Here is an 11,994-nt window from a genome sequence, read left to right on the forward strand (position 1 = left end):
AGCCTCGATTTCTGCATTTGTAAAATGAGGGTAACAGCAGTTCCCACCTCTTAAAGTTATGGTGAGGATCAGGGTAGGGCCTGGCACTTAGTGTCCATTTGGTCACCACTGCCATCATCATCAACAACTGAGAAATCAGCTTTACAGGATGGTTAGAGATGTTTTAGGGACATATTCCCCATGTTGGCTGCTCTGCATGGTAGACTAGTTCAGCCTGGAGAGCTGTCTCTGTCTCCTGCCACTGAATGGGGACAGAGTGGATTCTCCCTTCTGGCCCTTTGACTCAGAGGAGCGCAGTGAGAGTGCAGAGCATTTTAACAGAAAAAACTTGAAGTCTGTGCTGAGATAGGCTGCCAAGCCTGGGGGTGGGTGGGGTAGAAACTTGGGGGTGGTTTTTGATTGCCCAAGTGATTGGGGGCACTACTGGCATTTAGTGGTAGAAACCCACAATGCTGGGGCAAATCCTGCATAATGAAAAAACTTCCACTCAAGCTAACAGCTCCCTTCTTGAGAAGGTTGAGTCAAAGGCCTTTCTTCAGAGAGGCTGCTGATACTATATTTGTCCCCCAGTCTCCCACACACATAGCCCCCCTCTCCACTCTGGGATTGCCACTCCGTCTCCCCCGAGTGGTGCCCAATATGAAAGCTAGGCTGGCCTTTGCTTCTGCTCTGTGGTTAGCCTGCCACCCCCTGGGCCTTGGAAGGCCAGTTAGCCCAATACCTGCTGCAGCCTCATTTCTGGCATCCTGCACTTGTGTGATGACTAATGCTGTGATAACAGAGGTTAGCATCTGATCTGATCTGCCTGACATTAGCACTTACATAACTAAGTCATGTGCATTTAATTTTATTAATAATTGAACGCGGCCTGGCATGGTGGCTCACGCCTGTAATACCAACACTTTGGGAGGCTGAGGAGGGCAGATCACCTGAGGTCAGGAACTCAACACCAGCCTGGCACAAAGACCACCTCTGCTAAAAATACAAAAACTAGTTGGGCATGGTGGCACATGAGAGACTACTCGAGAGACTGGGGAAGGAGAATCACTTGAGCCCATGAGGTAGAGGTTGCCGTGAGCTGAGATCATACCAATGTACTCCAGTCTGGGTACTCTGTCTCAGAAAAAAAATAAAAAATTGAATGCTCACTTGGAAATATCGGTATTTCATATAAGATTGGGTTAGCTATGGGCTGTTCCGCCTATGGTGTAGCCATTCTTTATTCCCTTATTTTCTTAATAAACTTCTTTTTACTTAAAAAAAAAAAAAAAAAAGATTGGGTTAGCTATCTTTTAGGAAGAATTTTTTTTTTGAAGCAAAGAACAGGATAGCAGCCAGTGATGCAGAGAAGTTATCGGTCTTGTATAACATGGCTTTTAGAACTTCATGTTTTAAAAATACTGTGATTATCAATTTTTTAAAAGTAAAATGATGAATTAGTTTTTTTATCCCAATGATCCTTTTCATTATGGTGAATTTTGCTTTAGCCAAAGATCAGCTTTTACGGCTGTTTTCCAAAGTGTGCTTGTGTATTTCTCCCCGTTGCCCACTTGTGGAGGCTGTATTTTCAAACTTGACTCATGGTATACTCAGATCCCTGAACTCATAGTATCTCGTGGCTAATCAATGATCTGTTCACTCCAGGTGACACAGTGGCCTTGTCCCTGAAGAAGTTCCTGAAGCAGGACGAATACGACGTGCACCTTTCTCTGTCTGACCACGGCAACAAGGAGCAGCTGACGGTGATCAAGGCCACCGTGTGCGACTGCCACGGCCATGTGAAGAACTGCCCTGAACCCTGGAAGGGGGGTTTCATTCTCCCTGTGCTGGGGGCTGTCCTGGCTCTGCTGCGTGAGTACCAGGCACCCGCCCCCTCTCTGAGGATGAAGGAGTTGAAAGACTGCATTGCACCTTGAACTTCAACTTCTGGAACTAAGAGGCTACCCACATTGCCCGTCTACTCTTAAACATTTTTTTAGACAGGGTCTCACTCTGTAGCCCCCAGGCTGGAGTGCAGTGGCATGATCTTGGCTCACTGCAACTTCTGCCTCCCAAGCTCAAGTGATCCTCCCAGCTTAACTTCCCAAGTAGCTGGGACTACAGATGTAGGCCACCACGCCCAGCTCATTTTTGTATTTTTTTGTAGATAGGGGGCCTCACTCTGTTGCCCAGGTGGGTCTCAAATTCCTGATCTCAAGCAGTCCACCCACTTTGTCCTCCCAAAGTGCTGGTATTACAAGTGTGAGCCACTGTGCGCAGCATACTCCTTAAACTCTTAATTCTAGGAGTGTCAATCAGTAGGTCTTTCTGGGGCTTGTGGAATGTTCCAGGCTTTGGGGATACAGTGGTGAGCAAACAGACTTCACCCTGCCAGCAGGTCGTCTGGAGGCCTGCACAGTGGTTCTGAAAGGGTGGTTATATACCAACAGCATTAGTATCACCAGAATTCGCTATTATTAGAAAGGCAAATTCTCAGCTCCTGCTCCAGACTTACTGATTAAGAAATTTAGGAATAGAACCCAGTAATCTACATGTTAACAAGCCCCCAGGGCATTCTGATACATGCTAGACTTTGTAAATTACTGCTCTTGTGGGAGGAAATGTTTAGTTAAAAACGAATTTCTTGGCTCTAAAGATAGAACCTATCACAGTTGTTTTTTCCACCTTTTGACTTGGTCCTCACAGACAACACTCATGTCAGTCAGAGATCAGTCACATGAATACAAGAACACGCTCTTGCCTGGGTACAGTGGCTCATACCTGTAATCCCAGCACTTTGGGAGGCCAAGGCAGGCGGATCAGGAGGTCAAGAGATCGAGACCATCCTGGCCAACATAGTGAAACCCCATCTCTACTAAAAAATAGAAAAATTAGCTGGGCATGGTGGCACGTGGAGTCCCAGCTGCTAGGGAGGCTGAGGCAGGAGAATTGCTTGAACCTGGGAGGTGGAGGTTGCAGTGAGCCAAGATTGTGCCACTGTACTCCAGCCTGGCGACAGAATGAGACTCTGTCTCAAAAAAAAAAAAAGAAATAGGAAATGAGGTCAGAGAGGTGCCGGGCCTCGTAGGCATTGTGAGGACTGGGTAGAATCGAAAATTATCAGAAGGTTTTGAGTGGAGGAATAATGTGATTTGACTTAAGTTTTGCAAGATTCCTGCTGAGCAGACTATATGGGGGCAAAGGTGGAGGCAGGGAGATCATTTAGGAGGCTATTGCCATAATCCAGGTGTAAGAAGGTGATTGGAGGCTCAGGATTGAGGTGGTCATGTTTCAAGGTAGAGTCCCTTCAGATTGATGTGTGGAATGAAGGTAAGAGCCATCGATGATTGCAAGGCTTTCAGCTTAAGCAAGGAGAAACATGGCGTGTCCATTTGCTGGTTAGGGAAGGACTGTGGGAAGAGACTTACCAGGCCAAACGAAGTGGAGGCAGTTAGTTCTGGGTTCAGAGAAGTTCGCTTTGCATCTTGCCTCCTCTCAGAGGGGAGAAGTTATGGTCTGTCCTACGTGCGTGTGCATCCTGAGAATCCATGGACTCCCAAGGAAGGTTGGGTCTGTTTTGTCTGGCCAAAGACAGACAGCAGTTCCATCAGCAGGCAAAAAAGTAATGCTCCTGAAGAGCAAGTGTGTGCTCTTACATCCAACTGCCATAGAGAGATGGTTAGAGGGTCCCCTCTTAATACAGGGTTGACTGTCTGTAGGCATGACAGAAGACAGCCAGGAGCCAGTTGGCCAGTCCCCCATGTCCAAATAGCCCACAAGCCTTTCAGACCACGTCACTGAAGCCAGGCTCTCTTAAAATTCCAACACTGGGGCTGGGTGCAGTGGCTCACGCCTGTAATCCCAGCACTTTGGGAGGCTGAGGTGGGCAGATCATCTGAGATCAGGAGTTAGAGACCGGCCTCGCCGACATGGTGAAAGCCTACCTCTATTCAAAATATAAAAATTTGAGATCACGCCACTGCACTCCAGCCTGGGTGACGGAGCAAGACTGTCTCAAAAAATAAATACATAAAAATAATAAAAATATTAAAATTAGCTGGGTATGGTAGTGGGCATCTGCAATCCCAGATACTCAGGAGACTGAGGCAGGAGAATCACTTGAATCTGGGAGGTGGAGGTTGCAGTGAACCCAGCTCCTGCCATTGCGCTCCAGCCTGGGCGACAGAGTGAGACTCCATCTCAAAAAAAAAATGCTAATACTGCATTTCACCTAAGTTCAAATTACTCTACCCTATGAAAGTTGCATTATCTTGTTCTTCATCTACGGTTAATTTAGGAGGCATGTGGTGACTAAAGGAGATTCTCATTGAAAGTCAGCATCTGCTGGGAGGTTCCCATCTTGACATCCTGACAAAAGATTTTAAGGATCAGTACCACCAATCTGGTTGGACTGATGGCATTATGGGTGAGGAGAAGGAAGTTAGAGTCTTCTTAGGAGGAGGTGATACTAAGCTGAGACTAATGCATGGGAGCCGTGTGTATGCATAGAGTCTGCCAGGTGAGGAAGGAGCCAGTATGAAAGTTCTTAAGGGTGTTGGGTGTATTTGAGGAACACAGAGGAGGCCAATGTGCCTAGACCTTAGTGGGTAGGGGACTTGGAGACATAGGCTGGTACCAAATCCTGCCAGCCTTGATAAGGAGTTGAAGTTTTCCTGGGTGCAAGCGAAGCCATTGTAGCATGTTAAGCTCTGGCTACTGAGTGAGGATGTCTGAAATTAGAGGGACTCTGAGGGCCTGGGGGTCTTAGCCCCCTGTGCAGTTGTAGAGGGAGCACTCACATTCCCCAACTCTTGCAGTCCTCCTGCTCGTGCTGCTCTTGTTGGTGAGAAAGAAGCGAAAGGTCAAGGAGCCCCTCCTACTCCCAGAAGATGACACCCGTGACAATGTCTTCTACTATGGCGAAGAGGGAGGTGGCGAAGAGGACCAGGTAGGGCATTGGGGGCTCTGGGATTGGGGGGTGGATGCCCCCAAGGCCACTGGCAGGGACGTTGGGTCAACCGGCTGACCAAGTTAGCTGTGTTGACCAGACCCTGGCAGGACGCATGAGTCTTCCTCCTCTTCTATCCCCCAGTGCTCTTCTGGTCCATTGCTATAGTCTTCTTGGCTCTAGCCAAGTTATCCTCAATTCTATGTTTCATTTGCTAGGACAAGGGAGGATGGAAATGCAGGTTTTTCAAAATCTGTGACATCATCTGTCTTGTAAGACCTCCCCATGAGCCAGAGTATCCAAAGGTTAGGGAGTGTGGAGTGAGATGACAGTGGCAGGGGAGAGGGAGGGGACAGAAGTCCTTAATCCCCTTCTCTCCTGCATTTCCCCATAGGACTATGACATCACCCAGCTCCACCGAGGTCTGGAGGCCAGGCCAGAGGTGGTTCTCCGTAATGACGTGGCACCAACCTTCATCCCTACACCCATGTACCGTCCTCGGCCAGCCAACCCGGATGAAATTGGCAACTTTATAATTGAGGTGAGGTGTGGTGGGCCAGCCGAGGGCTACCCTTATTCAGGCCCAGCACCAGCCATATGGAGAACAAGCATGGGCCTGGAGTCTTCGGTCTGGGTTTAAATCCTTACTCTACCACCAAGCAGCTTGTGACCTCTGGTTTGTTTAACTTCTAGGATTCATTTCTTCCTCCATAGAACTCTAACTTGCAGAGTGGTTAAAAACTATTAGAAGGAGCTGGGCATGGTGGCCCACGCCTGTAATCCCAGTACTTTGGGAGGCTGAGGTGGGCAGATCACTAGGTCAGGAGTTCAAGACCAGCCTGGGTAACATGGTAATGAAACCCCATCTCTACTAAAAATATAAAAAGTAGCCAGGCATGGTGGTGAACACCTGTAATCCCTGTTGCTTAGGAGGCTGAGGCACGAGAATCACTTGAACCCAGGAGGCAGAGGTTGCAGTGAGCCAAGATTGCACCACTGCACTTCAGCCTAGGCAAGAGTGAGACTGTCTTAAACAAAAAGGGAAAAAAAACCATAAGAAGTATTGCCGTTTTACAGACAAGGAAACAGGCATAGAGCTATTAAGGGCTCGCCCAAGGCCACAAAGCTGGTGTGTGGTGAGTTCTGGCCCTGGCTGTTGGATTTCAGTCCTTGCCCTTACCCCCTGGCCTGTGTTACACTGAGCACTTGCTGTGTGCTGGTCCCTGAGTGAATGAATTCTGCATGAGTAACGCATTATTTCATTTCAACCTCCAAAACCTTAGTGGGGAGGGAAGGGATGGGCTCACAGATGAGGAAATGGAGCCTTGCAGCTAGCGGACGGCAGGGCCGCCACTCCCAATCACCTGTTCTCTGTTGCTGCAGAACCTGAAGGCGGCTAACACGGACCCCACAGCCCCACCCTACGACTCCCTGTTGGTGTTCGACTACGAGGGCAGCGGCTCTGATGCCATGTCCCTGAGCTCCCTCACTTCCTCCGCCTCTGACCAGGACCAAGATTATGATTATCTGAATGAGTGGGGCAGCCGCTTCAAGAAGCTGGCAGACATGTATGGTGGCGCGGAGGAAGACTAGGCCACCTCCCAGCGGGGCTGGGGACTCAACGTCAGGCCACAGAGCATGTCCAAGGGATCTCAGTCCCCTCTTCAGCCAAGGACTTTGGAGCTTGCCAGGAAGTGGCTGTAGCAACTTGGAGGAGACAGGCTGCGAGTGTGACATTAAAGGGGTTGGTTCCTTAGCCTTTCAAAATGGAGGAATGTGGACAGTTTGACGTCAGCACTGAAAACCTCTTCACCTGGGCCAGGGTTGCCTCAGGCTAAGTTTCCAGAAGCCTCTCACCTGCCGTAAAGTGCTCAGCCCTGTGTCCTGGGCCAGCAGTGACTGACCCACAATGACTTTCTTTCTGGAATGGACCCTTCTTAGGCCTCCTGGTGCAACTTAATTTTTTTAAAAATGTTACTTCAAAAAGTTAGAGGTGGTTCTTGAAAAGCGCAGCCCTGAGCTGCTGGGCCCACTGGCCATCATGCATTTCTGGCTTCCAGACCCCAAGGCCTCCCATTTGGATAGATCTCTGCGTTTTTATACTGAGTGTGTCTAGGTTGTCCCTTATTTTTTATTTTCCCTGATGAGTGCTGTAGATGAAGGGTGAGGACAATTGTGTAGATGTACTAGAACTTTTTTTATTAAAGAGACTTTTCCCAGAGGTGCCAGGGGAGTGAACTCTTTTTATAAATAGAAACTTTATTGGCATCTAACTCACATATGATATGACTCAACCGTTTAAAGTATACATTTTCATGGTTTTTAGAATTCTCAGAGTTCTGGCCAGGTGCGGTGGTTCACGCCTGTAGTCCCAGGGCCTTGGGAGGCTGAGGTAGGTGGATCTTGAAGTCGGGAGATCGAGACCATCCTTGCCAACATGGTGAAACCCCATCTCTACTAAAAATACAAAAATTAGGCAGGTGTGGTGGCATGCACCTACAGTCCCAGCTACTCGGGAGGCTGAGACAGGAGAATCGTTTGAACCCGGGAGAAGGAGGTTGCAGTGAGCCAAGATGATGCCACTGCACTCCAGACTGGCGACAGAGCAAGACTGCATCTCAAATTAAAAAAAAAAAAAAAAAAATCTCAGAGTTCTGCAAAAGGAGTGGGCTCACTGCATCCCAGCTTCCTCTGGTTGGCAGGGGACTCTCAGGGTCAGCTTCCATGCCTAGGTGGGCTCGGGGAGGGGAGACCTGCCCTCCAGCTGCTCCATGAGAGAACTGTTGATCTCTTACCCCAAGGCTGAGCCCCTCCACAGCCCCTACCCGGTCTCTGCTGGAACAGCAGCTGCCCTCCCTGCAGGGCAGTGTGTGAAGACATCCTCTTCTGTGCTGGGGGGGGTCCCTGCTGAACGGCAGAGGTTGGGGAATACCCAGCTGTGCTACTTCCTAGCACATCATTTAACCTCTAGTTGCCTCAGAATTTACATTTACAAAATGGGAAGTTTTATGGAGATTAATGAATTAATATCTGGTGCATGATCTGTGCCATTTGTTGGTTGGTAACAGCTACCATTTATTGACTACTTTTTAGGGCCAGACAGGACTTAAGGACTTCGATTATTCCCTCTAAAGAAATTCTCACAATCACCCTCTGAGGGGACTTTCCCCCATTTAAAAAATGGCCACATTGTGTGCGTGTGTTTTAATGATATCTGGTCATCATCAAAATCAAGCAAAACAAAATTCGAGAACCTACCCAAGATGTCAGTGAAATTGGAACATTCTTGACAATACCAGGGCATAAATACAGGAATCAGGAAGAGGCAGCAGTGTAGATTGATTCTGCTGATGCCCTTGTTAACGTGAAGTTCAAAGTCATCTTTGCAGTTAGCCAAAAGGATCTAAAATGAAACTGAAGAAATTGCTGATGTTGAAATAAACATTTCCTTCCATGAGGGTGACTAATTCTGTAAAGTGTCTCTGCTCAGAGCACAGACCCTAACCCTATGTATCAGTGCCACCTGCTGAATTGGAACCTCTGCAGAGCCCTGCCATGGTTGACAAACCCTCCATGGGATGTTCATGTACACTCAGGTTTGCTGACAAGGCTCTGAAGGATGAGGCTAAGGAGTCTGAAGCTTCAGATCCTGGACAGGGAAATCAAAAGGAAATGAAGTTGGGGTTGGGCACCGTGGTCATGCCTGTAATCCCAACATTTTGGGATGCTGAGGCAGGCGGATCACTTGAGGTCAGGAGTTCCACCAGCCTGGCCAACATGGCAAAACTCTGTCTCTACTAAAAATAAAAAAGTTAGCTGGGCATGGTGGTGCACACGTATAATCCCAGCTTCTCGGGCATCTGAGGCACAAGAATCACTTGAATCCAGGAGGTAGAGGTTGCAGTGAGCTGAGATCGCGTCGCTCTACTCCAGCCTGTGTGACAGAGCAGGAACCTGACTCAAAAAAAAGGGGGAATGAAGTAGGATGAGAAAGCTCACCTGTCCTTGGTCCTCAGGACAAAGCCACCTCCTGCCTCTCCCACTGAGCTGCTGCCTCAGATTCCCCTCTGCCAGGGCCCCACTGCCTTTGCTGATGGGGTGTGGGAGGATTGGGTGTCTTGGCCAGCAAACACCTGCTGCCTGTTATCTTCAACTCCCTTCTGAGAAGCCTGGATAAATCAGAAACCCTATCTTGAGCAGAGGCTAATCATGAAACCAGCCCCTGTTCAGGCTGGCCTTCCTCCCTTTAGATATATGAAGGAAAGGTAGCCTTTCCCAGCCTCATCTGGCATCGGTGGATGGATGTAGAAACCCCTGGCGATGGAGCCAGTCACCAGCCCTTGAGTAGTTTGAAAAGAACTGGAGCCTGCGCTCTGTGATGGGGACAATATTAAGTCACCCTCTTGCTCTGGGCCTGCTTCTCATCTGCAAAATGGAAGCTTAGAACTCTGATTTTTTTTTTTTTTAATAGGGCCTTGCTGAAACCAGGCCTCAAAAAATTGGATAAAGACTCAGAATTGTTCCTCTCCATGGAAATCTTTAGTAAAAGGCGAAAGATTTATGTGATCTGAAGAGAAACCAGAGTACAGGACTCTGATCTTTAGAGCCTGTGATAAGTCAAAATATTTTTGACCTATCAGTGCTAGACACCAGTGCTAACTACACAGAGTGGACACTAACCAGAAACAACCAATGTGCCAGCCATGACGAGGACCATCTGAATGCGTGACTTGCTGGTCCTTCGAAGTTTGTGTTTCACCACTTCGGTGTGCCTCCTTCTGGTATCCGTTTCCCCTGTGCATTACACGCACTTTTTTTTTTTTTTTTTTGAGATGTAGTCTTGCTCTGTCACACAGGCTGGAGTGCAGTGGTGCGATCTCAGCTCACTGCAACCTCTACCTCCCGAGTTCAAGTCCTGCCTCAGCCTCCCCAGTAGCTGGGATTAGAAGTGCGCGTCAAACACCTGGCTAATTTTTTAAAAATACTTTTGATAGAGACAGCATTTCAACGTGTTGGCCAGGCTGGTCTTGAACTCCCGACTTCAAGTGATCCACCCGCCTTGGCTTCCCAAAATGCTGGGATTACAGGTGTGAGCCACTGTGCGCAGCCTACACATAAATTTTGCATTATACCTTTTCATAACACAGCATATTGACTTATTGTCCCCGATGTGTTATTTAATCTCCCAACAATCCACAGATATTGGTCATTCTAATTTTTTGCTCTTAACAATGTCAAATAACCTGGAGCATCCACTTATGCAGATGCTTCAAAGCCAGTCCTCCATTCTGCAGGAGGCAGGGGAGGGCGAACATGGTCCCAGTTGAGATCAGGGCTTCCTTGTGAGAGGTTCAAGGATGACTAGCCCTTGAAAGTCCCCTGGGACTCATTCTATTAAGTGAGCTTTTCTCCCAGATTCTTAAAAGGCAAAGTCCCAAAATCCAGGTCCAACAGAAAAGAAAAGTAGAGCTTTGATCAGGTGCGGTGGCTCATGCCTGTAATCTCAGCATTTTGGGAAGCCAGGGATCACCTGAGGTCAGGAGTTCAAGACCAGCCTGGCCAACATAGTGAAACACTGTCTCTACTAAAAATACAAAAATTAGCCGGGCATGGTGGTACACGCCTATAGTCCCAGCTACTAGGGAGGCTGAGGCAGAAGAATCACTTGAACCTGGGAGGTGGAGGTTGCAGTGAGCTGAGATTGTGCCACTGCACTCCACCCAGGGCGACAGAGCAAGCCTCTATCTCAAATAATACAATGAGGGAGGAAAAAGATTAATATCTGTCAAGGGCTCGCAAGGGTGCTTGGCACACAGGCCACTGCGTGTTGTCACTACTATAGTGTCCCTTGGGTGGAAACTGCGCTTCCCAGCAGGAGGAATTCCCAGAGCTTCCCAGCCAGCAGGGAGCACCAGTGTTAGGTATGGTTTCCCTGAAGGCCCTTCCTCTCATGCCCAGAAGAGGGCACCATTCACCCAAACCACTGCCCGGCCCATAGAGCTCCCAGTCCTAGGGCCAGGTGTGCAGGGAGGAGGGAGAGAGGGAGGGAACAGTGGCACTGGCTGCCACATGCCACACAGGGAGTCCACTGGGTGGCAGGAACGGCCTTGGACACTGATGAAGATGGACACTGATGAAGACAGCGATGGTGGTGGTGGTGGCACTGGCAAAAGCAGTCAATATTTATCAGGCTATGACTAGCCTGCCAGTCACATACATGGAGTCAGTTACATGTTTTCCCTGCCTCACAACCCTGGGAAGAGGTTTGTTAGTTCCCTTTTCTAAAGGAAATTGCAGCCAGGTATGGTGGCTCACACCTGTAATCCCAGCACTTTGGAAGGCCAAGGTGGGAAAATCATTTGAGCCCAGAAGTTCCAGACCAGCCTGAGCAAAATAATGAGACCCCCATCTCGAGGGGGGAGTAAAAAAAGTAACCAAAAAAAAATAAAGATCTCTCTCTCTCTCTCTCTCTCTCTCGGTAGGCAGGGGGCTGGGTGCAGTGGCTCATGCCTGCAATCCCAGCACGTTGAGACTGAGGCAGGCAGATCACCTGAGGTCAGCAGTTCGAGACCATCCTGGCCAACATGGTGAAACCCTGTCTCTATTAAAAATATGAAAATTCGCTGGGCATAGTGGCATGCACCTGTAGTACCAGCTACTGGGGAGGCTGAGGCAGGAGAATTGCTTGAACCTGGGAGGTGGAGGTTGCAGTGAGCCAGGATTGTGCCACTGCACTCCAACCTGACAATAGAGTGAGACTCTATCTCAACAACAAAAAAAATTAATTCAGCTGAGTGTGGAGACATACACCTGTGGTCCCAGCTACTCAGTAGGCTGAGGCAGGAGGATCATTTGAGCCCAGGAGGTCAAGGCTGCAATGAGCCATGACTGCACCACTGTACTCCAGCCTGAGTGACAGGATAAGACCTTCCCTCAAAAAAAAAAAAAAAAATTGAAAGAGTAGTTAACAGCCACATACGGTCAGGAAGCAGCAGAGACAGTTTTAGGGTCTAGATCTCCTTGATTGCCAAGTGGACTCTTTTACAATTAAGGATAAGAACTCCAGC

General features: G+C 48.6%; 1 protein-coding gene and 1 non-coding gene across 3 annotated transcripts in view; one reads left to right on the top strand and one right to left on the bottom strand.

Annotated features, from left to right (window-relative positions):
* The window catches only part of CDH3 (cadherin 3), a 50,528-nt gene extending 43,380 nt beyond the window's left edge, over window positions 1-7,148 (top strand). For both annotated transcript variants that reach the window (XM_003735322.6, XM_054248636.2), the window contains 4 exons: window positions 1,645-1,851; window positions 4,797-4,927; window positions 5,322-5,468; window positions 6,311-7,148. In XM_003735322.6, the coding sequence (XP_003735370.3) occupies window positions 1,645-1,851; window positions 4,797-4,927; window positions 5,322-5,468; window positions 6,311-6,520 (695 nt within the window). In that variant the 3' untranslated portion in view covers window positions 6,521-7,148. The remainder of the gene's footprint in view (window positions 1-1,644; window positions 1,852-4,796; window positions 4,928-5,321; window positions 5,469-6,310) is intronic.
* A 2,250-nt stretch (window positions 7,149-9,398) lies between these two features.
* Window positions 9,399-9,514, bottom strand: LOC118149832 (U5 spliceosomal RNA). The gene has a single exon (XR_004737542.1). It is a non-coding gene; the product is annotated as a U5 spliceosomal RNA (small nuclear RNA).
* Between the last annotated feature and the right edge of the window lie 2,480 nt (window positions 9,515-11,994).

Source organism: Callithrix jacchus, chromosome 20 (assembly GCF_049354715.1).
Source record: "Callithrix jacchus isolate 240 chromosome 20, calJac240_pri, whole genome shotgun sequence".
Lineage (NCBI taxonomy): Eukaryota > Metazoa > Chordata > Mammalia > Primates > Cebidae > Callithrix > Callithrix jacchus.